Genomic DNA, 25,088 nt, shown 5'->3' on the forward strand with positions numbered 1-25,088 from the left:
CAAGTGTTCCCCAAATTGAGTGGCTGGCTGGCATGACTGTAGGAATGGTGTGTGTGTGTGTGTGTGTGTGTGTGTGTGTGAGAGAGAGAGAGAGAGAGAGAGAGAGAGAGAGAGAGAGAGAGAAGGGGGGTAGGGAGAGAGAGGGAGAGGAGTTCCAGTAAGGGCTCAAAAGCCACAATGCTAACGGTAGTGAATGAAGGATTATCAAATCCAAGAGAGCTTCGACTATTGGGCAGTATAAAAATGTAATAAATAAGTGAATAAATAAATAAAATAAGCATTCAAGGATCTGGTGAGAGGGAACTCATAATAAAATCAAATCCACTGGAATAAAAAACAAACATTTTTAGAAAAAATTGAACAAAAAACTATTACAAAACTTGAGCTCAACGTTGTTTCCCTTCAGATTCACTTGCTCATACTGTACAAAAGCTGTCTAACCATCACAGAATTTCTTTTTAGACTGGAAAATATATTATGACTGAACATCAAGTGGCAAACTTGGGTTTTGTGAATAATGGGGCAGAAGGACATTATATAGAGGAGCGATAATTAAGCTTTATTTTCCAGCCTGCATTAAAAATTATCAGTAAAAGGCAGATGCCAGTATTACTAGAGAGAATATAGCTGCTTAATTCAAAGTGGAGTATATTATTGTACAGTGCTCTAATTAAAGCACAGTCTAATTATAGCATCCTTCTCTGCAGTGCATTCATTGGACAGGATGCTTCAGTTCATGTTTGATGTTCAATATATTTAGGACATCTATTTATTTCATGTCCCATTTTAGCACTGAAACAACTTTTTGCAGGAAGGAAACATATTGCTGGGTTTTGCTGTTGTTGTAGATAGATTCATTGAAGGCTCAAGACACAGGTTTTCAAAGTTTCATTGAATGGAGAGGAATTGAGAGGGGTGCCCTGAAGCACCAACCATCTGGACCAAAAGAATTGGGTCTTTCTTCTGGATCAGGACTACCACAGCTAACAACAACTTGGAATAAGGGTGCACAACCTCAGGCACGGCAGTCCAACCTGGCCCTCCCAGCTATTTGGGATTCGCCAAATAGATGTGCCTTTTCCCCCCCTAACCACAAAACATTTGTTGATTTCCTGGCTTGCATGTAGTTTTCCCCCATTCTAAAAGGTGGAAATGCCTCTCCTACGGCTTAGTTACTGGCAGTAAGAGCTGTCCAATGCCCCTGCTATAGAACTAGAGCTTGGATCCAGAGTTGCCTTTCCACAGACAAAAGGGATTCTTCCCACACTAGAGGCGTTCAAGGCATTCAGCTGGACAGCCATCTGTAAGGGATGCTTTAAGGTGGATTCCTGCATTGAGCAGGGCGTTGGACTCCATGGCCTTATAGCCCCTTCCAACTCTACTATTCTATGATTCTATGCAGAGGGACATTTGATTGGAGGAGGCTCCTCTGGACAGAAGAGGAGCCGTTTTTTGCTGATTTCTCCCTTCCCCCACAACCACTCAACCCACCTCCCATGCTGCTCCATCTAGTCCTCCAGATAAGATTTTCAAGCAGCATAAGGGGGCTGCAGGAGTAAAATGGAGATGGCAAAAAGGGCCTCTTCCACTCCCATCAGAGGGATTGGCCTATGAGTGGAAACTCCTCTTACAGGTTTCTCTGGATCTAAATTAACTCAAATTAACTCAAACAACTTATGAATATATTTTCTTGATCAGTCCCCAGAACACCTTATTTCAGCTAACTAGTTAATAGTGCTTCCCAATCTCCTGTTCTCCCCCTTCAGCCACCTAATCAGGGCTCAGGGATGGGACCCTGCTTTCTAGATAATTATAATTATTTATTTTTAATTTCATATCTATACTACCCCAGACCTGAAGCTCTCTGAGTGGTTTACAACAGTAATGGCCATGTTTCTGGGATTCCACAATACCTGTTAGTACTTAGCACTGACTATGGCTGTAGCTAGACCTAAGGTTTATCCCAGGATCATCCCGGGTTCGTCCCTGCCTGAGCGCTGGATGCCCTGAGTGGCACTTAGATGAACAGGTTTGACCCCAGGACAATCCTAGGATAAACCTTAGGTCTAGCTACAGCCTATGTTAGGGAATCCTGGAGCATCTGTACTCCTGATGCCAGCAGAACTGGGAGTGAGAGCAGAATCGATGTTGCACAGAGCCTTTCTGGTTAGAGAGGAAGAAAGTGGTAGATGCACTTGGGTGTGTGTGTGCCAACATTCTGAGGCACATTTCTGAGGCACATTTCAGCCCCAGCACAAAGCTTGTGAAACACTATCTGAGATCTTCTATTGTTGTCTAGTGAATATATTTCCATAGTATGATGGCTAGTGAGTAAAAGCCTGAAGTTTAGTCACCAGTGTCTATCCTTGACAGACCTGTAAAATACCTCCAATGCTTAGTGTCCCTTTGGAAATGGTAGATGTGTGGAAATATAAAGCCAAGAAGATCTCATCCATACCCTGTCATACCTCGCCCAGAGAGCTTCGGCTAAGGAGCGGTATATAAATAAAATAAATAAATAAATAAATAAATATTAAGGACTTGGGGAGAGAGTATTCAAGGAAGCATAGTGTTCAGCATGCAACTCAGGCCACAGCTAGACCTAAGGTTTATCCTGGGATCATCCAGGGTTCACCCCCGCCTGAACACTGGATCCCCTGTGTGTCACCTAGATGAACAGGTTTGACCCCTGGATGAGCCAGGGATAAACCTTAGGTCTAGCTGTGGCCTCAGTCACTGCACTTTAAAAGAAATACTGTAAGATTTGGCAGTTTTAAGCCTGTAGTTTGTTAAGGGCTAAAGGTAGAGCAATCACATCCACTGTTAGGTGCAGTCTATCCTTAGTAAGCAGTGCCTGGCAGAACACTTCACACTGATTGAGCTTAATGTTGATCCAGTGATCAAAGCTGCAACTTTCTTATTCAGTTTTGCTAACTATAATGTCTTGCCTAGAGGCGAGCTCTTGATTCTACTGAAGAAACTGTTTCCCGCAGTCTCAGCTTCTCCTCCCGATCAATATCAGAGCACATTTGGTGGCACAAAGTTGTTGACATATTCTTTCTCCATAGGCTTGAAAGAGTTATGGGGGGAGAGAGAGAAGAGGAATACTTCCTCTTCTCCCACTTCTGTCTTTCTCACTCACTCACAGACATACACACACACACACACACACACACACACACACACACACTAGTGATGGATCATGGGAAGGAAGGAAGCAGTGTCATCACAAAACTCACTTCTCAAACAGTTTGCCAAGACACATTTCGACTCATAACTCTAACATGGATTCAACATCGTTGGTCTTTCATTATGACAGTGCTGAAGAAAAGAATCTCTGCTGAAAAGGTGGGAAAAAAGTATTTCCAATGACAGATCAGTGATGGAAAAAATAAGGGGAGGGGTAAGCTCAAGAAAATGCCTCTTTCAGAAATGGATGCAGGTACAGAACAGGATTGAATATGCTTCTCCTTTTTTTCATACACTCTTTTAAATAGTAGTTCTCTGAAGATTGCAATCTTCTGACCAGGACTGAATATAGACACAGGCTCAACATTCAAACAATGATGACAAGTACCTCCCAATAAAATAATGTCTCTACTTCATTGCCCCTTCTTTTGTTCTGCCATATAGATATGGAAAGCAGTATACAGTATGCCTAGGCTCATCATTCTAGTAGGAGCCCAATAGAGAACACTTGTATCTAGTTCTAATTTTGTTGGGTTTGTTGTATGGAGTTTCAGTTTGGTTTTTTTAAAAAAAATATTTAAGAGGTGTTTTCATTTGTCTGTACCCACCTCAGATACAGACGAAATACATTTTCAGTATTTTTAATGTTAGAATTACATTTCCCCTCCCCTTTATGTACAGAAACGTGTTTAGACTATATAACAAGGAACTTCCTTTGTTGATTTTTTAAGTGTTTGTCTTTCAATTTATATTTACACCTTATAGAAAACTCTCAATAAATATATAGTTATAAAATGGATCATGGACTTTAATGGCTGCCTGACAATAGGAAACGAACAAAGCAACAGCTGCAGAGATTGGCAGTGTTTTGAAAAACGTTTCTTTATCAGGGAAATGGGGTTGTCGACAAAAACAAAGCAAAATAAATAAATGTGGTGGGTGTTTTTTTAGAGCTGTTAATTTTTGTGTCTTTCTTTTTACAGTCAAACCTTTCCCTCGATGAAGAAATGGGTTTTCGAAATGCACCCACACTTCCAAACTGTGCAGTCCTTTTGTTGTCTTTCTTTTTTTACGGATGGATTTGATCTCTTGTTTTTGTGTCTCTGCTGCACAATCTACTTGAAATACGAAAAGAAGTGCTAGGACCAAAGGAGCCATCGCTCATGCTTTTCAAGATAGCATACATCTGAAGGGCTTTGATCATGGCTAGACCTCGCTATTATGATGGTGTGGTTGCCCCTTGATTTGCTGTGGTCATACATGCTTCTCTCCACCCCCATTATCTCCTTCAAGAACTATTTCCTTAGTCCCAGCATCTGGAGGAAATGTCATGTGTCCCATCTATTCAGTAGATATACTGTACTTGTTTTGATGGAACTGAAAACCAGTCCTTAGGTAACCGTAGGTAAATGTGAGAATGTTTTGCATATTCTCATCTGTACCTGTTCAGAGACTTTCAGGTACCTCTGGTTTAGGTAACACTCTTCCCTTGTTCGCTGGTCAATCTGATGTAAGAGAAAATTGAGGGCCTTGATTTTATAGTATAATTTGCCTTCACTGTAAGATAGACTTGAACAATAGCTGCTGGATAAACTAAAGAAGGACCAGTGAAGTTCTTTGGAGTTCTCATAAATGAGACATAACATGCATAATCAATCTTGCCATTATGGATCATGGCATGTTGAACTTTTACTGTTCTTTCCTCCTGCATTAACAGTGCAAGAACGGGTGTTGTTTTTTCTGTGCAAGCGTCTATCCTTATTGATCAAAACAAAAATCTGATGCTCTGAAAACATCTTAAAAACCTTCTTCAGAAGATATGAAAATTATGCTATTGAACATTCTCTTTGAAATATATCAAAAACAGTATTATCTAATCACAAATTGTATTCTCTCTTTTGAAAAGAAAAGAAACCTCTTTATCGATCCCCAGGTTCATTTCAAATAAAAGGTTTCTTATAGCTGTACAAGTGAGCCAAACAATATTTCACAAGTTCTGGTTAAAACAAAAAAGAAAGATGGTTCAGTATGTACAGTTAGTGATGGCGTCAATTTGACTTTTGCTCAATTTCGGAGGTTTTGAATCTAGCTTTGAGGACATTATATTGTCAACAATTTGTGGTCTGGTTCACAAACAACTCCCTATGTTTAAATTCTAAGTGTGGGAAAGCACAGAAGCAAAACTTGTGCTTGTACAATAAGTCTTTTAGTGTGAGGTTGTCATTGAATCGTGGGTTGCTGCTGAAACATGGGTTGTTAACCACAAACAACCCATGAGGAGAACCCATGGTTTGTTGTTTGTGGTTAACAAACCACGGTCAGACAATACAATAACCCACATTTCAACACCACCAAACTCAATTCATACTCAACTTCTGAGTGTGGGTTAACATGTGTGATCCCAGTCACTGAAAGGTTGAGGGCTGGCTTACCATAGCACTGAGCAGCAGAAGCTTTCTCTTTTGTGACAGACACCCCCTCCCCACCCCTGGCTGAAACAACATGACATCTAGGGCATTATGGGGGAAAGACAATGGAAGCTGCCAGCTGGGGGGTGCTTGGAGAAGCTTCCACTGTTACTTGTGGCATAGAGCTTTAAAAAAAAGAAAAAAACCAAAAATGAAGGAAAGCTGCCACTGCCAGCCAGAGAGATAAAGTCTAGGAAAATTTGTTCACCCTTGTTCTACTGGGTATCTTCTAAATTTATTCCTTTTCTCTTTTCACTGAATCCTTTCTTACCAACAGTACACTGTCTTTAGGGACAGTAGGCCTAGGGAGGTCGTGGGCTCTCCCACATTAGAGGCCTTCAAGAGGCAGCTGAACAAACAGTCGGTCAGGGATGCATTAAGGTGGATTCCTGCATTTAGCAGGGGGTTGGACTCGATGGCCTTACAGGCCCCTTCCAACTCTACTATTCTATGATTCTCTACTATTCTATGATTCTTTAAGCACAGTACACAGTACTTAGGCTGCTCATGCTGAGAATTTACTTCTGAGCAGTTAGGATCGTTGTGAACGTTCTATAATATCACAAAAGCTTATGGTCAAATGACATATTATCTCTGTTGAGCATCTCCAGGCTTGAAGGTGGCGGGGGTGGGGGTGGGGGGGGAACCAGAACAGGACTCTCAGGTGGGGAATAGTGGAGCATTAACCCTAACACTGTAGGCCCAATCTGGATTGGGAGCTCCATGTTTACAATTTTCATTGCCAAAAAGGACCCAGTAGCTCACATAGGCAAGTAGCAGCAGTCTGTGCTTTTCTTCACTTTTTTCAACCTCCTGTGAGAATTGGGTGGTGGGGCTGGGGCTACATACCTTCAGAAAAGGTATATACTGTGTGCTCTAATTTGGGAGGCCATTCTTACATTACTAGGACCATGGTAAAATGACTTAAAATAGTAGCTTTACTCTCTGTGGTAGCGGTAAGAATTTCATACAACCAAAACCTTTTGTTGATGTCAGGTAATATTTTGAAGTAATCAACTTCCTTCTTTTTCCATGCTTTCAAGGCAGATTTACAAGGTTAGTTTGCTTGTGAGGAGAGACTGCTGGAGACTTTGGTTGTTTTGTAATATGTGTTTATTTACCAATATACAGATCAGCCAAGAGGGAAGGCTACTATAAGTGCACAAGGCAGGTAGTGCTAAATCTAAAGCGGCACTTGGTTCCCAAAATCAACAGCAGCACCTGAGAAGCTTTCCATAGTTGCTTCTTGCTAACTAGGTGCAGAAAATATAAAATGCTTTTTCACTCTCTACTCAAACTCCACTGTGCATCTTTCAGCGCCCTCTATGCATGTAAGTGTGGCTTAAGCATTGAGGGCCTAGTAGATACAGACAAGTTATAGGCCATTTTCAAATTCAGGGTAAATCGTATTGTAAATTTGCTTTCTTTCTTCACTTATTACACTTCAAGGAATTTAAAATGTGATATGACCAATAAAAGCACTACACTGAGGAAATACTAAGCGCAGAATTATTGCATGGAAAAATGGTCCTATGGGAAGGTCTCATCTATGTTTAAAGTTCCAGCTGGACAAAACAGGTTACATACATATGGATACTCAGCAGGTACCAAGAACCAACTCAACAAAGCCAGGAAATCTTGGTCACTTTAGGCAACACAAAATGCTCTATTTCTACCATACATTGCTATTACCAAGTGGACAAAATTGGCAATCCTTTGCTATAGATGGCAAGAATGAATCTTACCGTTTATCTTAGTGGTTTTAAAATTGTGTTCTTGGAACTCTATGGTTTCTCAATAGGGATCCTTTGAGATATGCATATTTTACATAAAGTGAGTATAAATGTGTATTTTACAATAAAATGTATATAAAACGTGTACACATATTCTTGCTTTTTTTTTTAAAAAAAAAAGTATATTAATGAGGAAACAGGAACAGACTTACGTATGAACACATCTGAAACTGACACGGACCAAAAATAGTCTGATCCATCCATACCTATTCCTCAATAAGAAGATCAGCAATGGCAGCCAAGCTTGCTCAAAGGTCTAAAAATTGATGGATGATAAGGCTATCAATGACTACTAGTTGTAATCTAACTCCAGTATCAGAGGCAGAATGCCTATGTACACCAGTTCACGGAGAACATGAGTGGGAGGGTGCTGTTGCATACTTGTCCTACTTCTGGATCTCCCATAAGGCGGCTGGCTGGCCACTGCGTGAACAAAATGCTGGACAAGATGGACCTTGATCTGATCCAGCACAGCTTTTATGTTGTTATCATGCAGCCAACAACAACAAAAATATTAAAAAGGAGGTCTTATGAGCCTCATGTCTGCCCACCTCTGTCCTAGAACATTTCCATAGAATCCCCTGCAATAAACCCAAGTTCCTTGGAAGGCAAGGAAATGCAGAAAGAGTTCCTGGAAGGTGGAAAGTATGAAACTATTATAAAAAGCATCCTATCACATGCTTCTTATAATAGACCATACATGTTTGCACTAAAGGATCTGTCAAAAAACAAACAAATGTAGTATATTGTTTGAATAGTTAGAACCAAAAACTATATATAAATGCAAATATGAAGCATTTATGACTTTTTCCATGTATGCAGACAATCATAATGATTGCTTTCAGCAGCCAGGATGTAAATTTTGATGTAAATAAATAACAGTTATTTGTGGACTCAATCAGAGACAGCAAAACGACTTAGGTTAATAGAGATTTTTCAGAAGTTAAAAGGAGCCCACCGATTACGCTCAGTTCTGCGCTGACATAGATGACCCCATGCCTGTTTTCTGCCACACACTGATACATGCCGGTGTCTGACAGGTTCACACTGGTGATGGTGAGTGCTCCATGTTCTATCTGAATTCTTTCCTGCAAAATGGCAAATGAATAATTCAAATAAATAAAAGAAGTTTGGCTTCAGAATTTATACACTGCTGCAATCATATCATTTTAACATGGCAGGGACGGATCAAAACTGAAGTTGAAAAAAGCAAATTTATGAACAATCTACAGGATATAATCTATTTGTCAACTAAATTTATATCATATTAAATGCTAAATGGAAAAACCAATACGAGCTCTCTTGCTCTCTCTTGAGCTCTCATTGATTGAACATCTGAACCATTTAGATTAATAACCCCTTCAAGTAGATAAACTTGAATCTAAAACTACTTATGCCCTGTAGTGCATTATAGCCTAACACAGCCAGGCAAGTTCTTCAGAACATTTGGAACAGCAGAACTATTAGCTTTCAGCTCCCTTGAAGGTTAATGGGGAAAGTAATCGCATTCAGTGGTGCAAAGCAATTGTGTGCCTTTCACCCCTCTAGAATAAAACACCCTAAAGATGTAAATGTTAATTATGTAACGATCTTTACTTTAGTCTAATGTGATTTAAGTTCAAGACCATCTGCTAGTGACCAGCATGAAGCAAGTGAAATTAGCATGTGGAACAAAAGACCCTACAATCATTTGTCAGCCTAAGGATATGGAACTCATGTTATCAGTTCTAAAAAGTACAGTAATGTGTTTCCCTACTCAACAGGAGTTTGGCTATATTTTAACAGCTAAACATACAACTAAGATCATATTTTAAAAGTGATTCAGTTTCTCCTTGGCTGCAGGGTTTCAATTCAATGTTTGTACAATTCTTATTAGCGTTTAATCGAATCTCGGCAACAAAATTCTTCCTCTTCAAAGTGTAGGTAAAAATACTGGCTACCTTATAAAGGAAAGTATTTTTTGCTTAGTTTTGTCTACATAAGTGAGACAATCAGGGCCTGAAACAATCCCCTCTGGTAAGACATGGAATAGAAGGGATGCTGATGAGATATCTCCTCCCTTTCCACAGACTGTTAATCTTCAGGTTGTTCATTCTGCCACCACTAATGCTAGGTCAACTCTTTCTTTGTTGACGCTAGCAGAGGTCTGAAGAAGTGGGGTGGGGTTACTGTTACAGACCAGAGGACTAGTACACATCCCATGAAGTTCAATTAAAAAACAAGAAGCTCAAAAGTGGAATAGAAAGAAGGTGTTTTATAGCCTGAATAGCTATATTCCCATTCTCTCTTTTCACAGTTCACACTTAACTTGTGTTTTTGTTAGCTATACTTTCTTTTCCTGCAGAGCTGTAGGGAGTGAAAAACTATGCAGCCATTCTATGTACCTTTCTTCTCATAGTGAACGTCCTCTGGAAATGAGTCCCACAGCCTCTACATTCCACTTGATTCAGAGAAATACTTGTCAAAGGCAGAAAATGGCACTTAAATGCTTAACTTTCATTGAATGTTGGCTGGGAATTAGGTGCCTGGGGGTAATTTCTGCCTTTGAAAAGTATGGCTTGAAGTGTCATTGTTTTAACTACAAGGAAAGCTCAAGGTGATTCTGTGACATTCGCTCAGCAGGGAAGGAAGTCTGCAATGGGACAGATGGAATTTTAAGGCCACATGGTTTCATCAATTTCTTTTTCAATAACAACAAACTATGCAGACATGAAAAGGTCACTACTTCAGAACAAATGCTTTCAAGTTAGTCCCCAAACTCAAAACACCAAGGATACCAAGCAGGAACATTGCTCATACCTGAGGGATAAGCAGTTCACCATCCTTCAGCCAGCTGTAAGACGGCTTTGGTCTCCCATTTGCCTTACATTCCCAGTAGATGCTTTCCTCAATAGCCACATGAGCATCACTTATTTTCTGAATCCAGTTGGGAGGAGCTGCAACAAGGACAGTAACAATTTTCAAAGCAAAAGTTATTTTCTGATTGCAATTAACCTTCAACTACCTTCCCTCCAATACACACATTTTTAGGAATGAATGCTAATACTGGATTGTTGTGTTTCACTATTTCCATGGTTAACTATACCTTTCTTAAACACATGACGTGTTAGAATGGAGCAGAAAACAAGAAGTCTAGTCCAGTCCAGATATTTCTTATCAAAGAGAAATAAGGCCCAGAAATCTCAGAAATCTCACACACAGGTTTGAAATCTACATGAATCAAATTAAGAAGCATCTAAGTGTCAGCCTGAAGAAAAAATAAGGCAAAGAGTACAGTGTCCCTTAGAGACTATCTAGTTTGTTATTATATAAACCATGTAGACTTTATGTTATCATAAATATGTATACTGCAGGCATCATCCTAAAGAGCAATACCTTCTGGTGAATAGAATAATAATCTATATAAACAAACAATATGGAGTCATCAAATGAATAACTCATAGAATTGTTTTCCACGTGTAGAAAATGCTACTTGCTGTAAGAACAGTAAGGCCTACATAAATACCACTGTTAAATTGGATTTCCCCAGTGAATCATTCTGTAACCCTACTGGATGGAGAAAAGACAGTTGACCTCAGGTGAAACATAGCAGTCAGAGAACCAACAAAATTAGCAAAACTAAGACTGCAATCTTATATAGACTTCTCTGAGAGTATATCCGACTGAACTCAATGTTACTTTCTTGTGAGCTGAGATGTATAGTATGTACAGCATTGCACTGTGGCAGTTTTAAAAGACAATCCCTAGTTTTTAATGGCTTTCTATAGCTTCTAAACTATAAGAAATCAACTTGTAAAATGCAAGAAATTAGACTTTTTTTTTTAATCCTGTCTCATGCCCTGAATACATTCAGACCCCAAGGGCACAGCAAAGCATTTACACCCTTTTCAACAAATTTAAGGTGAAAAAGTATGGGCATAATCTACACAAAATTAAACACTTTAAAGTCCAGTTACTCGAAATGTGAGAGATTTAACCAATTGCTTGACTTGCTCAAAGAAATCAATGGGCCTTAGAAGTGTTCCCCAAAGGATGTTTGTTTGTTTTTTGTAGCCACTAATAAGAAATATTTCAAGTTCAAAGAGAGTGGTATTCATTTGTTTGTAAGTAACAAATACAAGTCCCGGTGAATGGTCTGGGGACATCTTAGTCTACCACACTGGGGAAGTCAGTAAGACAGCTAAATGCTCTCTTGGATAGGAAACCACTCGGAGCCCCATATAAGAGCTTTGAGTATAATGAATAATGACAAAAAGTAACAAACACAATTGTCCAAACATTTAAAGAATATGTGTATATTATACCAGCAGAGGTCTCCATGAACCTGGATATTTTAGTCCTCTGCCTCTCGATAATCAGATAAAACAATTTCAGATTTCTCCAACAAAGGACAACCACTTTAAAAAATCCCCCAGGGTCTTAGATGAGATCAGAGGAAGGTTTTCAAGGGTAGAATTAAGCAGAAAAAGCTTGATAAACAAGAAGTGTCAGGTTGAATACCAACATGATGCTGCTACTTTTAAAACCATCTCTATTATCAGTGTTTCTTGCCGATAAACCCAACAAGACTCAAACAGGAAGGATATTATTATTATTATTTTAGAGTCGCTCAGTTTGGGGGAATTAATCATAACTGGAGTTAGTGTAAATGGCAGCTGAACATCTAATTCCACAATATAGTATGCAGCTTCATCTATATCTAAAAGTAAAAGAGAAAAGCTGAGGAACTCTTGTTCAGAATCTTAAATATGCCAAGGAAATACACTATCACTGGAATCCTATACACGTCTACTCAGAAGCAAGACCCATTGACTTCAGTGGGACTCATTCCCCAGGTAAGTGTGTATACAATTGCAGCCTAAGGGGTCAAGAAAAAATAGGAATGGCAAACATAATAAGAAATAAAGAGTGGTGTGTGTTTGTGTGTGCCCGCCCGAGGCAGTTATAAGAAAGTAATACATTAAAATGGGAAAATTTAGCATCATATAAGGCTTCAGTATTAGGAAAAGAAGAAATCATAAGAAAGAAAACAAAATCTGCAGTAAAGAAAATATTCAGTGGATTCAAATCCCTGAGGATGCTTGTTAAAGCATGCATTCCTAAGTTCAAGGCTGTCTTCCAAATATTGCTGAGTGTACAATAGTGGCCACACTTGTCTATAATTTTGGAGAAACAATTACAAAAGATCACATATGCTCTAAATATTTCTATTGGGGTTTATTAACCTTATTTTTTTTTAGTTTAACGATATGCTAGCCATTGCAATAAATAACGTTTATCTGTAGCTTCACATGGATTGAAAGTTTAATATATATCTGTTAAGAGCATCCTCTTCTGATTATATGTGTGTTATAGTTGTTTTAGATTTTTTCTCTCTCTGATTAAATATTGAACCAATGTTGATACATGAGTAAAAGCCATATGTGTTGTCAGGATTTATGAGAAATTTACTGTGGACATGGATATGTATTGTTTTACAAGAATTCACATCTAAGGGCATCAGTTTTAGTGGCTTTATAGACAAGTGTGGCCACTATTGTACACTCAGTAATCGCTGGAAGACAGCCTTGAACTCAGGAATTCATGCTGTAACAAGCATATTTAGGGATCTGAATCCATTGAATATTTTCTTCACTGCAGATTTTGTTTTCTTCCTTCTTTTCATAATACCGAAACCTTATAGTCGGTGGTGGCACCCAGACTATGGTGGCACCCAGACTCTCCCTGACGAGGCTTGCTTGGCACCAACGCTGCTATCTTTCCGGCGCCAGGTTAAGACTTTCCTCTTTGCCCAGGCATATGGCAGCACATCTTAATCACCCACGTGTTTCGTTTTTTTTAACGGTTTTTAATGCTTTGTGTATGCTCTGTGTTTTAGAATTTTAAATTTTGTATACTCGTTTTTATCTTAATTTTAGAATTTCTGTAAACCGCCCAGAGAGCCCTGGCTATGGGGGCGGTATATAACTGTAATAAATAAATAAATATGATGCTAAAAAATTCCTATTTTAATGTGTTACTTTGTTATAACTCCCCTGCGCATGCACATAAATACACACACCACTCTTTATTTCTCTTTATTTCGTCATTCCGATTTTTTCTGAACCTCTTTGGCTGCAATAAATAAAGCACATTTAGCTTTAATTTCATTTTCTCCTCATCCTCTGTGCTTTTGGAGCCTCACTCATTGTAGTTTGTGCGTCCTTTACACAATGTTGTCATTCTCCTGGGCCTCTCCTATGCTTTGCAACCATTATTGCGGGGTTTTAGGTTGAGGAAATGACATTATTTTTCTGAATGGCGTTATATTTATAGGTGTTCTGCTATATTACAGTGCCACCTATTGACTGTATAATGAAACATATGGAAAGGCCGAGAAAGACCCTCCCCTGAAAAAACACACGTGTAAAGTTGCTGATCTAAATCCCTAAAAGAATCCAGAAGCAAAAGCCCTGGTAAAGGTGTGGGATAAAAGCTTCATGTCAAGCTGCTCTTAAACTTTACTGAGATTGAGCAGGAAGTGTACAATTTTACAAACTCTTGTCTTTTCACTATTCAAAATTTATTTTGCCAGTAATCATCTTTTCTTCATCAGATGGTGAACTCAGATGGTTGACTGCCAACAGGAAAGGAGCCAAAATGGGGCCACTGGAAACGAAGAGGGAAATATCCACACACATGGATAAATCCTGAGCTATGCGGAAGTCCAAAGTTGTTTTTGTGGTTTTTTTTAAAAGTGGACCCCCTTCCCCATGCTCAGTGGACTCCAGGAGCCACATAATAATGGGTGTCACTTGGAAAAGAAGAAGACAGAGCTGGGGCGTAGGGGCAAGGGTAGAAGGGAAAGAGTACATTGGTCTGCTTCAGCTCCAGTCAACTTACACTATCCTGGAGGATGGCATAGCTGGCTGATCAACAGCTTTGCCATAGCTGGACAGCTGAAACAGGAGCATTCCTATTAGGGTTGAAGATACACTGCAACATTTTGTTGCAGTTCCCACATAAAAAATATAAATAAAAAAATAGTAAGCAGATCCCACATTGCATATGGTCCAGGAAGGCTGTAGTAGTATTCTCTAACTATGTAACTGCCCAGTAGATATAGGTCTACAACAAATTTAAACATACTAAAACCATCCTATTCCAGATCCTTGATTGCTTCAAATTGTGTCAATTTATATGCGCACACAAGATAGGTAATTTCACCATATCAGTCACACTTCATAATGTTGCATACTCTCATTATGCACATGTTCACACTATAGGAGTGAGGAATAGACTACGCTGATTTTTTTTCAAAAAAGACTGTGACCAGGGATGTATCCAGTTCCCTTTTCTACTTTGGATGAACAGTAGTCCAAAATATTACATTACTTTGATGCTATTTTGCAAGACCAGGATCAGCTCTTTGAGAATTAACTCAGATAGCTCCCTTAAGCCCCATAAAGTGTCCCATTGTATTTCTAAACGAGAAACAAACCTTTGCTTTATTGCAAGGGATCACCAAGGTTAAGTTCTATGTTCAGGCAGACTAAAAATAGAGCTCAGGTTCGTGCAAGTTCTTCAAAAATACAAAGCTTTGCCAAATTGGAAGAAGTTTCTTTTTCACCCCAGGTATTCAACAATACAAATGAAAGGCAATATAAAACTGTACATATGACAGGAATAGATTCTTTTGGAAGATCAGATTTGGTAATAGCCTTAACTTTGGAGATCTAGAAAACTTATGAGGAAAAGACAAAATCACTGTGGCTGATAATACTAAAGTAAGGCGAGGAGAAGATACACAACCAGAATTGAAAGCTAATTTAGAGTAGTGGTTATAGTGTCAGCCTAGATCCAGGGAAATATCCTTCAAATTCCCACTTATCCATAAAAGCTAGGAATGGCTGATCATTTAGTTTTAGTCCAGATTTCATTATATTTAATGATCTCCATCATCAGGACAACTTGAGCTTCTCTGTAACTGAATTCGAGGCGGGAAACAACAATAGAACAGGAATCAATACATCTTAAAAATTCATGATTTAACATTGATCTGGATAGGCCTGCCGGAAAAGGCTAGTCTTTAAAGCTGCCTTAAAATCACACATAGAGTTAATTTTACGAATCTCCTCCGGCAGCCATTCCACAATCTGGGGGCGACAGAAGAAAAGGTTCTCTGGGAAACTGATGTCAGCCTAGTTTTAGCTGACTGAAGTAAGTTCACCCCAGAGGACCTGAGTGTGCGGGGCGGACTATATGGGAGAAGGCGGTCCCGCAAGTAACCTGGACCCAAACCATTTAGGGCCTGTACTGGCAGTAACTAACCAGAAATGAGATCTTATGGAAACAATGGCCAGGTGTGCAGCAGCTATGAAATGGGTGAGTTCTATGCTATGGATTATTAGGAAGTTGACTGAAAATAAAATTGCCAGTGTCACAATATCTAGAATGTATTGTGTGGTCATATTTACAATACAGTACTGGTTGACGCCATCTCAAAAAGGATATTGTAGAGCCAGAAAAGGACGGAAAAGGCAAACCAAAATTATGGGGCATAAGAAAAGGATAAAGTTTTTTGGGCTTTTCATTTTAGAGTCGGAAAAAAGCAAATGAGGGAGGCAGAATAGAGATTTATAAAATTATGCATTATGCATGAGAGAGTTTTTTCTCCCACTCTTAAAATTCTGGAACTTGGGTCCTCTAGTGAAACTGGCAGAGGATTAATGACAGACAAAACCAGTACTTCTTCAAACAAATGCTTATGGAATTTGCTGCCACAAGATATGGTGATGACCACTAGATTAGTTAGCTTTGAAAAAGGAGATTAGACAAATGAATAGAGGACAGCTCTATGACCTTTAACCATGGTGGAACCTCCAACATGATTAACTGTATGAAACCTCCATATTCAGAAGCAGTTTACCACTGAATACCATTTACTGGATAACAACTATCGGAGAGGGCTATTGCACTCATGGCCTGCTTGTGAGTTTGGTGTAGGCATTTGGTTGGCTTCTGTGGGAAGCATGATCCTGGATTAAATGGACCTCTGATTTGATCCAGTAGGACTTTTCCTATGTTCTTAACTGTTTGCCCTTGTCATGGACCGACAATGTCCTTCTTCATGAGTAGAAGGGAAAAGAGGCAAAATGATGTGCCCAAACTCCTGTTTTGGCTCTTCCCTTCCCATTGTCTTTTCCAGTGTCACAGGGTGGAGGTCTTTAATTCCCGGTTTCCATCAAACTACCCTCTAACCCTCTAGGTCTAAGACATCCAAATTGGTGGCCATCATTACATCTTGTGGTACGGAATTCCATAGTTTAACTATGCCCCACATGAACCTGCCCAGAGTCTATGTTAGTCATCTGAGGCCCTATTAATGTGTCCCACCTCCTGGAGAGGTGAAGTTGTTGAGAACCTGAGGCAGGGTCTTCTGGGTAGAGGTGCCCCTGTTGCCTTCCTCATTATTGGCCTTTAGACAGCTGGTAAAAGCTATGCTGTTTCACTGAGCTTTTCATGATTAATGCTGCTCTTTAGTTTTAGAATCTTCCCGTTTTATTGCAATATATGTATTTAATTAGTGTTTGTTTTAGTTTAGTTTTGTTTGCAATTATTGTATTTTATTGTTTTTATGATTTTATCGAAAACTGCCTCAAGCTCTCATTGAGTAGAGGGGGTGATTCAGAAGTACAACAAGCAAACATTTCTAGTCATGGGTTAGAAATGTGCTAACAAATCTCTTTTTCAATTTAATTCATATAGCTTTTGAGCCTTGCTGAGAATCTCAACTTCCCCCAAGTAAAACCTTTGCTATTGACTGAAAATTGAAATGGTCCCTTTGTTCATGATTCTACACAGGCTATTACGAACATGAACTCAAGCTCAGATTTAGCATATATCAGAGTCCTCTCTGCCTTTCAAGAGATCATTCCAGGTGCATTACACCTAGCTAATATATTTTGCAAGGTAATCATACAGGGTAAACGAAGTAGAGTTGCTAAACTTTAGTCCCCTCCATCCATCCAGGCCCTTTTATGACTCTCAAGGCAGAAGGAGCAAACAGGAATTTCCTCTCATGTTTCAAGCAGAAAAACAACCAGCCTGGCCAGTCTATACTCTCCTTCTGCCACACAGTGCTATTTACAACAGAGTCTGCAGTTGTGGCTGTCAGCTCCTTTTTTGGATTTGACTAAGCCATGACATGGTACAACTGAGGAGGAAGGAAAGAAGCTAAATTGTCACCCCTGAATTAACTTGTTTAACTGCACTGAACATGAAGCATTTTGATGCTACTGATGTTACAGCAGAGGTTTTTTAAAGCACAAAAGAAAACTAGTGTCAGCACAATAGCGCATATATATCTTTTAACAAGTTTACCAAGTGCTGAATAATATGGTTGACAAAAAGGAGATCTGCAGCAAGCAGGCAAATTTGAATTTCATCTTCCTTTTCTTTCTTCACTATTCACAGAGACAGATAACTTAGTTTGAAAGAGTAACACTGTTAGAGCCAGATTTTAATCTCCAGGGATGCATTATGATAGAACATTTCACAGAGAAAGGCTGCAAGGAAGTGACAAGTTTGATTTTCCATATCAAATACTTTGGAGTATTCCTTTCTTTGGCTGCGAACTTTTGACCCAGTAGAAACAACTTGAAAAAACAATGCCAGCATTGCAGAAAGTCTTCCTTCCATCCCCAAGATATATTTCCCACATTAAAAAAAAAAGATTAAAGATGTTATCGTTCAGTTTTTGTTACACATACGAGATATTGGCTGGTTTTATAGAAACATCACAGTTTAAACAAGCCACTACAGTACCTTGTTTAAGCCGTGGCACGTGCTGGCATGTGCCTGGCACCATTGGCCTAATTACCCACGTGGACGTAGCTTGTTGTGTCATCTGAACGTGCATAACATGACATGTTGGAGGGGAAAGCAACCCTCAAATGACACAGGGTCTTTTGTTGGGTTATTTCAAGGTTGTTACCCCCTCCAACAAGCCATGCCACCTGGATCTGGGTAGCATGAAAAGCTGTGGCAAGTAATTAGGCAAATGGTGCCCAAGATATGCTGGCACATGCCACAGCTTAAACAAGCCACCATGATAGTGTGAACCAGGTCATTATGACAAGCTGCTTTTTCAATGACAGATTTGGAATGGTGATTTTGATGAAATTTGGGGCCCATTTTCATGGTTTATGTTTTCAAAACAAATGGGCATTTCAACTTTAAAATGCAGCCAACATGAACTCATTTATGAGACAGAACACTGCAAATTATTCATTTATGATCCTGAAAAATGTATTAGTGGGACATCATCTCTAGTCAAGGTTATCATCATCATCGTCATCATCATCATCATCAACATCCCACCGTATATAAAAATATGGTAGTTTAAGGCTTATTGCTCAAGATCTAACAGACTGATTTTGCTCATTTTTGTTTTAAACTGAAGCTTGAACAGTGTAGATGTGCGGAATATTTTTAAAATTCAAAAAAGTTTTGAAAATGTAAAACAGCAATTAATTTCCTCCATGCCAAACATGCAGGGCAACCCCTCAGTCAGCAGGATGATGAATAGCTCTTATTGGGTAATCAGCGTGGTGCAAAGGCGGGCCCTGGCTGCAGCTGCACTGTTACGATGTCGCCGCTGGGAGGGAGGTCGCCAATTGGGAAGCATGAGCGGGGTGGGCTGCACCACAGCATATTTTGGAGGGGGGAATTCACTATGCATGAGCCACATTTGCATTATTTATGAACCCCTCAGTGGTGAGGGGACTGAGGGGCAAAAAAGGGGGAAAGCAGCGCCCATGGTTACATGGGCTTTACACACACACACACACACACACACATTTCTAGCTGACATACCACTGGAAAACAATTTGCCCCTTTTGTGAATGTTAATTTGCACGGCCAATGTGATTCTATTTTGGCCTGCATGAAGTGGGTGAAAGGGGAAGTGATACATCAAAATATTAGAAGAAAACGAGGTAACTGTCCTGAATGCTTAAATTGTATTCAAATAAATACATCTAACTCAAGGAGGGATTATCCAGAATAAATGTGATAACCAAGGTATGGCAACAACATGAGCTGCTGAATTAGAACAGAGAATAAGAACAAAACAAAGCAAGAAGAGAAGAAATTGTGAACTAGAAGAATGAATCCAAAGAATAATAAATATGTATGTCTAAGCCTGCAAACTTATGCATACATAACAGGGAGTAAGCACCGCTGAATACAATGGGACTCCTTATGCATACTGTCAGGTTAGTTCAGAGAAGAAGCCAGGCCAAAGAAGAATCCAGAGCTGCTTTAGTTTGGAAATGTGCTGTCATAACAGTTAAACTCCCCATTACATCTTCCCCTCCACTTACTTTTAGACCTATATACACCATACTTTAGAAATGCAAAACATGTCTGGTTAATGATGGTCCTCAAAATGAACAACTTGGCCACTGGGCTGTCTTTTAGTGTCTCTCTCAGCTGTACTTGAATTGGAATGCACCTGGGAAGCACACAGAGTATTTCTTCTTGTATTTGTTTAGTATTAACTATAGATGACTGCGTTTTTTATAAACTCTTCATGGTTGGCCTCGATAACATAAAAACTAAATGACAGTTTTGCTCCGGCTACTGGGTGGTACAGAAACGGTCGGAGTCTTCTATCTTTTCTCACTGTCCAAGCGAACCAGAACTTGGTTGTCCAGTTTTAACATAGGAGTTGGATCAAAGAGGAAATATATTCCATCTGATATTACTGTCATATCATCACCTGAATCAACTTTTAAATCTTTTTTTATTTTTACCCTCCATTCTGGCTCTGTATCATCACAAGTAATAGAACGCAGAAAAAGTAGATTAGGATTACCATTTGTTACTGCAGTATGAAGGGTTAAGTTTCTCTGCATTTGTAGCCTCTCTGAGGGCTCATCTACACCAAGCAGGATATTCCACTATGAAAGCAGTATGGAAGCGGTATATAAAAGGCAGGAGCCACACGACTGCTTTATAGCGGTATTGAAGTGCACTGCAGGATCTACACTACTGCTTTATAGAGGTACTGAAGTGCACTGACAATTGTTGGGGCCCACGACACATCTACACCAAGCAGGATATAACACTATGAAAGTGGTATGAAAGTGGTACATGGTATGTGGCCATAGCTAGACCTATGGTTTATCCCTGGATCATCCAGTGGTCAAACCTGTTCATCTAGGTGACACACAGGGGATCCAGTGCTCAGGCAGGGGCGAACCCTGGATGATCCCAGGATAAACCTTAGGTCTAGCTGTGGCCTGTGTCATGGGCCCTGACAGTTGTCAGTGCACTTCAATACCACTATAAAGTAGTAGTGTGGCTCCTGCCTTTTATATACCTCTTTCATACCACTTTCATAGTGGAATATCCTGCTTGGTGTAGATGAGCCTTATGCCGATCACTACTCAGCATCTGCTCTGCTCTTCCTTTTTGTCTCCAAAATCGCTGTTTTCTGCCATCTCATACAGGCCTCTCACAAAGAATTTCTCTGACTCCCCAACGCTCATCAAATCGGGCCAGCACCTCTGCATAGCCATCCTTATAATTCTCATTAGTAAAGGACCATTTGAAGTTGTCTTAACATTTCCCATAGCAATGTTAAGACAACTAACCTGCAGTTCTCCAGACTTCTTGCGGAGCTTTGCTGCTATACAGAAATGAGCAAATCTTTTCTTCCAAACTGGACAGCCCGTTGAAGTTAAAAGTTTCTGGGGCCACCAAATGTGCCTTGGCAAAAAAAAAAAAAAATCTTTAAATTCTTTTAAGGCTTAGGGCCTTGCTAGACCCTGCCGGATAAGCCGGCAGGGAGGCGGGGCGGCGGCGCGTTAACTTTAGTGTGCGCCGCCCCGCCTCCTAGATGGCCAACGCGCAGGGACGACGAAAGCCCTGCAGCGTCGGCCATTATTATTTTTTTGTTAAAGGGGCCACATGCGCCCCGAAGACTGCGGACAAGGTAAGGGTTTTTTTCAAATTAAGCCCCCTGCCCCCTCTTTCCCCTCCCTCCCTCCCCCTCTCCCATGTCGCCCTGTGCCAGCCCTCCCTCCCCCTCTCCCGTATCGCCCCGTGCCAGCCCTCCCTCCCCCTCCCCCTCGTCGCCTTGTGCCAGCCCTCCCTCTCCCTCGTCGCCTTGTGCCAGCCCTCCCTCCCCCTCGTTGCCCTGTGTCAGCCCTCCCTCCCCCTCTCCCGTGTCGCCCTGTGCCAGCCCTCCCTCCCCCTCGTCGCCTTGTGCCAGCCCTCCCTCCCCCTCTCCCGTGTCGCCCCCCGGGATCCCCCCCTGGCCCGATGGGCACAGCGCTCAGCACTGTGCCCAGTCCGTGGCTCTTTCCGGCTACTCGAGTAAGCGAGTAGCTGCAAAAAGCCACAGAAGTCACTAGATGTTCCGCAGCCCCAGCCTCAGGCCGGAGCTGCGGAAAAGGCACGCCATAAGCAACTTCGCTTATGGCGCATTAGGGGAGGCTTCGATGCAGCCTGGGGCTGGATTCCCCTGTGCGTCATGTGGACGCACAGCAGGGAAAACAGCCCTCAAAGCGCACTAAGGCCTCGTCTAGCAAGGCCCTTAGACTTCTGACACCATGTCAGGTTACTTCAGAGAAGAACCCAGACCCAAATGGATGCCTAATGGAACAACAACTTTATTGCCACGAACAATCTATTACAGCAGCATAGCTGACTGCCTCCGTTTGGACACAGTGCGACCTATAGTTAGAATAGCAACATAACAGTTAAATGCTGCATCATACATACTTAAGGAGGAGTTGAATACAATGGGATTCCCTACACAAACTTAAAAGGGAGTAAGCACTATGGAATACAACGGGATTTACCTATATGTATAAGATTGTACTGAGAGTAACCAAAAACATGGCTACAACCCTATGAACATTTAACTGCACCCTTTGAACACAGTGGGATTTACTTGTAAATAAACACGCATAGGATTGTGCTGCACAAAAACGAACGTATGCGGAAAGGAAAAAAGGAAAAAAAGAATGATTCAGAATCCAAGGAGGTGATAACTAACAGCAACCTGCAAAATAAATAGACAATGAAGACAGATCATGTGACCTTCAAAGGTAGAAAATACACGAGACAGAGGAAAAACATAACTTGGTTTTCTTCCTTGACTTGAATAGATACTGATAAGCCACAGGGAGTGGGAAAGGTAAGTGATCCATTTGAAAAAGAAACAGAATTAGCAGTATCAAGTGAAGTTATCCCAATTTCTGTTAGCGTGAATAAAGAAAAAGGTCTTGAATCTCAGCAGATTTAGTAACTGTTGCTAAAAAACAAAACAAACATGGTCAGAACAACAAGGGAGCCAGTGAAAAGGTACAGTATGAGGCCAGGATTTGGAGAAATGATTAGAAGTTTGGAGATAAAAAGAAAAAGTAGCATGACTGATAACAAACGATCAGAAGCTCAGCAATGACAAAGAGGTTTTACTGAGCCTCTGAAGGGATGGGGCCTTTCAGCCTGCCTTTATAGTGTTGTAGTCTCTCTCTTTCTCTCTCTCTCTTTCTCTCTCTCTCAACCCCAAGGCAGACAGATCTTTGTAGTTGTGCCTCTAGGAATAGCACAGATCAGGAGCAGCTATGGCACTTCAATTTTCATGCCCCCTCCCACCCCAATGTTGGTCCAGGGCATTAGCTACCTGAAGTAGAATCCACCCATGTCCTGCTTGTTGGGACCTGGCCGATGGCTGGACAGCTACTGTGTGAACAGAGTGCTGGACTGGATGGACCCTCAGTCTGATCCAGCAGGGCTCTTCTTATATCTTGCTGCATCACTCAGACACCAATTCCTGCCTTCATCCATCCCTGCCCCATATACCACCTGAAGCATATGCATAGCAGATGATTTCATTCCAAAGTTCAAGACCGACAGTTTTTTGTTTTGTTTTAAACAGTGTTTTCTTCTTTGGGGTCTCTCTGCATCTGCGCCTGCACGGAACCTGAATTCAGGAAACTTCTATAGCTGAGAATGTTTTTTGTGGGAACCGTCCCCCACGGAATTCACTGGTATGGAGCTGGAATAAACCCAGCTGAGCAGAAATCACACACACACACACACACACACACACACACGTCTCCGTATGGTATTCCTTTCTATGTGGGCTGTACAGTAGGCAGCTTTTTCTGCAGTACACTTGTTCTCTGTTTCAGATAGCATAGGTGCTGTATTTCTGGATACCCAATGGAATTGTCTTAATGTGGGTTGAGAGCTTTAATGGAATTGTTTTATATGTTATTGTAAAGTGCCTTGATGCCAGAAATGGTGAGGCGGCACTATAAAAATGCTTTAAATAAATAAAAATAAATAAATGGATAGGTACCCCTGTTTTTACAGTAGAGAATTTGACAAAATGCCCACTGGCTCCTGGAAGCACTGGAGTGACCAGAGACCCCTCTGATCTCCATAGAGGATGTAAAAATTTACAGGGATCTCCTTCAGAGCAAGAACATAAAACAGTGTTGCAGGTCATCTAGCTACTTTAGGGACCATCTCACTCCTTATGTCCCTGCCTGGTCTCTGCAATCATCAGAGGGAGCACTTCTGAGGGTGCCACATGCTCAGGAGCACTTGCAATAGAGCACTTCGTCTTGCAGCATCCACCCTCTGAAACACTTCCCCAATTGACATTAGACAGGCTCCTAAAGTTCTGACAATTAGATGTTTTCTTAAAACTCATCTCTTCACATAGGATTTCCCTGAAGTCTGAACCAGCTAGCTATGGCTACTTTTTTATTGTGTTGTTCTACTGTTATATTTATTATCACTTTGATGCCAATATATTTTACGTTTACTGCTTTGATACTTCTGTGAAAAGCAGTATATAAGTTTCAATAATAAATAAAAAGCAGTGCAGGATTTTTTTTTACCGGTTTTATTTCTTTAAACTGGAACTGGGTCTGTGTGTGTGTGTGTGTGTGTTACCCGCCATCTTGCCAAGAGATGTCTTGTGGATTACATCCTTTAAAATAGCTCCAACAGCCAATTGAGAGGAGGCAATCCACAGCAATATGAAGAACATAATTCTCCTCTTCTTGGAAGGAGGAGAGGAGGCCCACACTGTGCATATTTTGTGAGGATATCCTTCTCTAAGGTGGCTGCTGCACCATTGTGTGCAGGAGATCCTTCCTGTCTTTCCAGGAGTAAGGGAGGGTCGCTCTGTAAAAGATATGCATTTTAAGTAATGCTGGCATTTTCACATCTGTTTGTGTGGCATCCAAGAGTGCAAAAACAGTTTATGAAAGGGGTTGCCCACTCGGCTTAGCCTTAAGTGGCAGGCAGATATACAGGTAAAGCCCTGTATACACACGGAGTAGCCTTTGGTTAAAAGTCAAACTTAGCTTTCTTGAATTCAGTGTAAGTATGGATTGCTTAAAAAACCCTCATTCAGATTAAAAGTTAGCCAGAAATGAGCAGTCTACTAATGAAGGGAACAAACTTCCCCAAAATTAAAACACAGGCCAAAAAAGAAGCAGCCAAGATTAATCAGAAGAGCGTGCAGCTTTTTGCCAGATGTAGGAGAAAAACAGATAAATTGCTTTACAACTGCTTTTTACATCCTACCAAACCAATCTCCTTCTTTCAACAAACATTTTCATTT

General features: G+C 40.6%; 1 protein-coding gene across 4 annotated transcripts in view; it reads right to left on the bottom strand.

The window, feature by feature from the left end:
- The window catches only part of LOC134395511 (contactin-4-like), a 637,778-nt gene that overhangs the window by 126,569 nt on the left and 486,121 nt on the right, over nt 1-25,088 (bottom strand). For all 4 annotated transcript variants that reach the window (XM_063121675.1, XM_063121677.1, XM_063121676.1 and 1 more), the window contains 2 exons: nt 10,250-10,386; nt 8,409-8,538 (listed from right to left, as the gene is read on the bottom strand). In XM_063121675.1, the coding sequence (XP_062977745.1) occupies nt 8,409-8,538; nt 10,250-10,386 (267 nt within the window). The remainder of the gene's footprint in view (nt 1-8,408; nt 8,539-10,249; nt 10,387-25,088) is intronic.

This window comes from Elgaria multicarinata, chromosome 3, assembly GCF_023053635.1.
Source record: "Elgaria multicarinata webbii isolate HBS135686 ecotype San Diego chromosome 3, rElgMul1.1.pri, whole genome shotgun sequence".
NCBI lineage: Eukaryota > Metazoa > Chordata > Lepidosauria > Squamata > Anguidae > Elgaria > Elgaria multicarinata.